We start from the raw sequence: 5000 nt of genomic DNA on the forward strand, positions 1-5000 counted from the left end.
ACACACACACACACACACACACACACACACAGGTACACAGACACAAAGACAAGCACACAAGAAGATACCAGTGAAAGGGTGGCAAGAGGAAAAAAAAAATGAGGAAAAGTATAATAATGTGTGTGTGTGTGTGTGTGGATATGTGTGCTTATGAGTGTGTACGTGAGTGTATATATGTGTGTGTGTGTGTGTGTGTGTGTGTGTGTGTTTGTGCGTGCGTGCGTGCGCGCACAGGTGTGTGTGTGTGTGTGTGTGTGTGTGTGTGTGTGTGTTTTCTAACTTTTGAATCTTCTGAGCTTCTTTTGTGAGGATCCCGTTGCTGTTGGGAGAGTAAAAGAAGATTGTTTAGACATTATGCGTACGTACACGTATACAGCATGAAAACACACACAAACATGATACACACATGCACACACATACACACATACACACACACACACGCATTGCACGATTGCCTGCATACACACACACACACACACACACACACCAAAACACACATGCATACATACATACTGTACATCCACACGTACAATTGACTGCACACACACACACACACACACCAAAACACACATGCGAGCACACACACACACACACACACACACACACACACACACACACACACGCCCGATTGACTGCCACCCCCATTAGTGTCCGTGCCCATTGCCAACCCAATCAGGTAAATTGGCCGTGCCGTCCCATACTGCAAACGCACCTTAATTAATATCATCCTCTCGAATGGGCTTTAATTAAAACGAGCCCTCTACACACACACACACACACACACACACTAATCAGTGCCGATCACTGGCTTTGATCCCAGGCACGCCTCATCTAGTAATAGTCTGAGAACCAATCAGGGCAGAGAGGGGGGTGATGTCATGCAGTCACACTCACAGCCATAAAACACCCTCCACCGTAACAGGACTGACAAGGACAGAGAGAGAGAGAGAGAGAGAGAAGAGAGAGAGGAGAGAGAGAGAGAGAGGGGGGAGAGGAGAGAGAGGAGAGAGAAGAGAGGGGGAGAGAAGAGAGAGGAGGAGAGAGAGAGAAGAGAGAGAGAGAAGAGAGAGAAGAGAGAGAAAGAGAGAGAAAGACAGACAGAGGTTTCACTATGGGGCTGATTTTCTCAATCAATTGAAGCCACAATCAGGAGAGAGCATTTCCGGGATTGTGTGTGCGTGTGTGTGTGTATAGCTGTGTGTGTGCGTGCACATGTATAGGTGTGTGTGTGTGTGTGTGTGTGTGCACATATATAGGTGTGTGTGTGTGCACATATATAGGTGTGTGTGTGTGTGTGTGTGCCCACCCCTCCAGCCTTGAGCAGCTTCCTCCTGAACTCCTCGGTGGGGTTATTGAAGGTGAGTGTGTGTGTGTGTGTGTGTGTGTGTGTGTGTGTGTGTGTGTGTGTGTGTGTGTGTGTGTGTGTGTGTGTGTGTGTGTGTGTGTGTGTGTGTGTGTGTGTGTGTGTGTGTGTGTGTGTGTGTGAGTGTGTGTGTGTGTGTGTGTGTGTGCCCACCCCTCCAGCCTTGAGCAGCTTTCTCCTGAACTCCTCAGTGGGGTTATTGAAGGTGAGCTTCTCGCAGCGCAGGTGATTGACGGGCGGATGTCCCTCCAGGTGCAGGAACAGGTCGTAGTCGAAGCGCACCTTCTTAGGCTCCTCCTACTCACGCACAGATACATGACATCACAATCACAATCACAATCACAATCAATCATAATCACAATCAGCTTTATTGGCCAGGTTTGCGTGAACAAACAAGGAATGTGTCTCCAGTTAACTTTGCTCTCAAAGTACTCACTCAAACAAATACAACATGACAGAACAAAACACAGAACAGTAAGAAAAGAATGAAGGGCAGAAGAACAAGGCTATGAGAAGGGTAGAGAGAGAGGGAGGGAGAGAAAAGGAGGGGGAGAGAGGGAGAGGGAGATGGGGAGGGAGAGAGGGAGGGAGAAAGGAGGGGAGAGGGGGAGGCAGAGAGGGAAAGAGAGTAAGAGAGTAAGAGAGGCAGAGAGAGGGGGAGAGAAGATTCATGAACTTTCACGTACTGAAGGATCCTCTGGTTGCACTGTGCACTTCATGACTTTACAAAAAGAGACACTAACGTCTGTGTGTCTGTGTGTGTGTCTGTGTGTGTGTGTGTGTGTGTGTGTGTCTGTGTGTGTCTGTGTGTGTCTGTGTGTGTCTGTGTGTGTCTGTGTGTGTCTGTGTGTGTCTGTGTGTGTGCTGTTGAATGGAGTGCAGGTGAGTAGCAGCAGCGTACCTTATTTTTGAAGTAAACCTCGATGGGCAGGATGAAGCCGGCGTATCCCGACTCCTCCACTTTATAGGGCGGATCCTTGCACACTGCAAAGGACAGAGGACTCATTAACACCACTGCACTATAAGGGCGGATCCTTGCACACTGCAAAGGACAGAGGACTCATTAACACCAGTGCAATCAATGTATAGGGAGGATCCTTGCACACTGCAAAGGACAGAGGACTCATTAGCACCACTGCACTATAAGGGCGGATCCTTGCACACTGCAAAGGACAGAGGACTCATTAACACCAGTGCAATCAATGTATAGGGAGGATCCTTGCACACTGCAAAGGACAGAGGACTCATTAACACCAGTGCAATCAATGTATAGGGAGGATCCTTGCACACTGGTTAGTATGGTGGTCCTCATCGCTACCAGATGAGAAAACCAAGCCCAGTCGATTAGCACAGGTCACTTTACTACAGTTCACAGCACTTCACCACACTTTACCACACTTGTGGATGGTGCCTGCACACTACTGTGACCACAAAGGATCCATGACTACAAAAGTACACATCAGCAACACTGCTCTTCCTGTGAAGGACTCATGCACACACACACACACACACACACACACACCACTGCTCTCCCTGTGAAGGACTCATGCACACACACACACACACAACGCTGCTCTCTCTGTGAATGACTCACACACACACACACACCACACACACCACACACACACACACACAGCTGCTCTTCCTGTGAAGGATGTAGCTCAGGAGAGGACAGAAGCCCAATGAGCAGCAAGTCTCCATAGTCACCACGACTACACCCAGGACAACGGCATAGCAACGTGGAGGGAGTGTGTGTGTGTGTGTGTGTGTGGAGGGGGGGCTGAATGATCAGGAGGCGAGGGAAAAATAGCACCATTTCCCAACGCTCCCCAACAAATGCAATCAGTGTGTGTATGGAGCATTAGTCAGTCACACACACACACACACACACACACACACACACACACACACACACACACACACACACACACACACACACACACACACACACACACACACACACACACACACACACACACACACACACACACACGTTTGTGCTCCGTGATCTCATCTAGTCAGACAGGCCCATTACTTAGGCAACATTACCAGCAACTAAATGTGCATGAAATTAGGCATGAACAAAGCACTGCAGTCTTGATGAGACCAAGCTCACTCACACACACACACACACACACACACACACACACAAACAAATGCACACACGCTTATAAACATAACTGTACACTCACACACACAGACACACACACTCATTAACATAGCCATGTGCTGAAATATATGTGCATGCACACACACACATGAAGTGCACACACACACACACACACACACATAACCTCTCTCTATCTTTCTCATACACACACACCAAGGACAGTAAAGAGTTGCACACTCAAGTTACGAGCAATCTTATTAGCCAGGAGTGTTCCACACACATACGTGCGCGCGCACACACACACACACACACACACACACACACACAGATAGTAATATTCAAGGCTTTGCCAGGGAAGAAAAGAAGTGGCGCTGATAACTCAGTCGAAAAACTCCCCCAGGAGAGCCAATTACAGACAGAACACTTCCTGCAAGAAACTCGCTAAATAAAACACACACACACACACACACACACACACACACACTCTTTCATGATGAGTGTGCGCACACACACATGTATGTACTGTATACCAGCATCAACAATAACGGAGCACCCAGGCTAGCATACAGAGGCAACACCACACAATAAGAAAACAGCGTCACAAAAAACAAGAAATGGGACTGACACAACAACACACCCACACACACACACACATTTCCCCACAGGCTTGTGAGGACAAACAACCAGCAGGGCAGCGACCTGTTTATCACCTCCCTGCATCTCCTCAGGAGAGCCATGTCTGTGTGTGTGTGTGTGTGTGTGTGTGTGTGTGTGTGTGTGTCACCCCACTGCATTCTCTCAGGAGTGCCCACTATGTGTGTGTGTGTGTGTGTGTGTGTGTGTGTGTGTCAGCATCACCTCATCTCAACCCCTCCCCTCAGGAGAGCCCTATTTGTGTGTGTGTGTGTGTGTGTGTGTGAGTGTATTAATAACGACACTTCATCGCTTGGGACTGCCCACAGCCCCAATTAGATTCCGCCCTCAGTGTGTGTGCATGTGTGTGTGTGTGTTTACGAGTGTGTGTGTGAGAGTGGGCCGAGTGTGTATGTGTGTGCACGTGTGTGTGTGTATGTGAGAGTGGACAGAGTGTGTGTGTGTGTGCACGTGTGTGTGTGTATGTGAGAGTGGACAGAGTGTGTGTGTGTGTGTGTGTGTGTGTGTGTGTGTAGACAGGTGTGTTGTGCCTTTACTTGTATCTCCTCGTGGGAAATGACACGGCAGCTCCTACACACCTGTCTCACGAGACTCATCAGAGAAACGACATGAAACCACGGCAACTGCAGCTTCTACACTCACACACACACACACACACACACACACACACACACACACACACACACACACTCTCTTATGCCCTGCTGAGGCAGGCCTGGTCCGTCACTAATGGTGTGTTTAGTGCAGGCCTTGTGTGAGGACTTGTACGCGTTTAACGCGGCACTCTGATCGTCCTGTAATCTCAAGTCTCACGCGCGGCTGCACTGGACCGGCTGACTGACCACTCTGGACACGCTATCGCTACGGCACACT

The 5000-nt window shown here is 48.9% G+C and overlaps 1 protein-coding gene across 1 annotated transcript in view; it reads right to left on the reverse strand.

Moving 5' to 3' along the window:
* mllt3 (MLLT3 super elongation complex subunit) overlaps positions 1-5000 on the reverse strand; it is a 55536-nt gene that overhangs the window by 27765 nt on the left and 22771 nt on the right. Inside the window, exons 3-5 of the mRNA XM_062517176.1 lie at positions 2265-2347; positions 1517-1660; positions 281-319 (exon numbers count right to left, since the gene is read on the reverse strand). Of these exons, the coding sequence (XP_062373160.1) occupies positions 281-319; positions 1517-1660; positions 2265-2347 (266 nt within the window). The remainder of the gene's footprint in view (positions 1-280; positions 320-1516; positions 1661-2264; positions 2348-5000) is intronic.

The sequence above is a fragment of the Sardina pilchardus genome, chromosome 16 (genome assembly GCF_963854185.1).
Source record: "Sardina pilchardus chromosome 16, fSarPil1.1, whole genome shotgun sequence".
Classification (NCBI taxonomy): Eukaryota; Metazoa; Chordata; class Actinopteri; order Clupeiformes; family Clupeidae; genus Sardina; species Sardina pilchardus.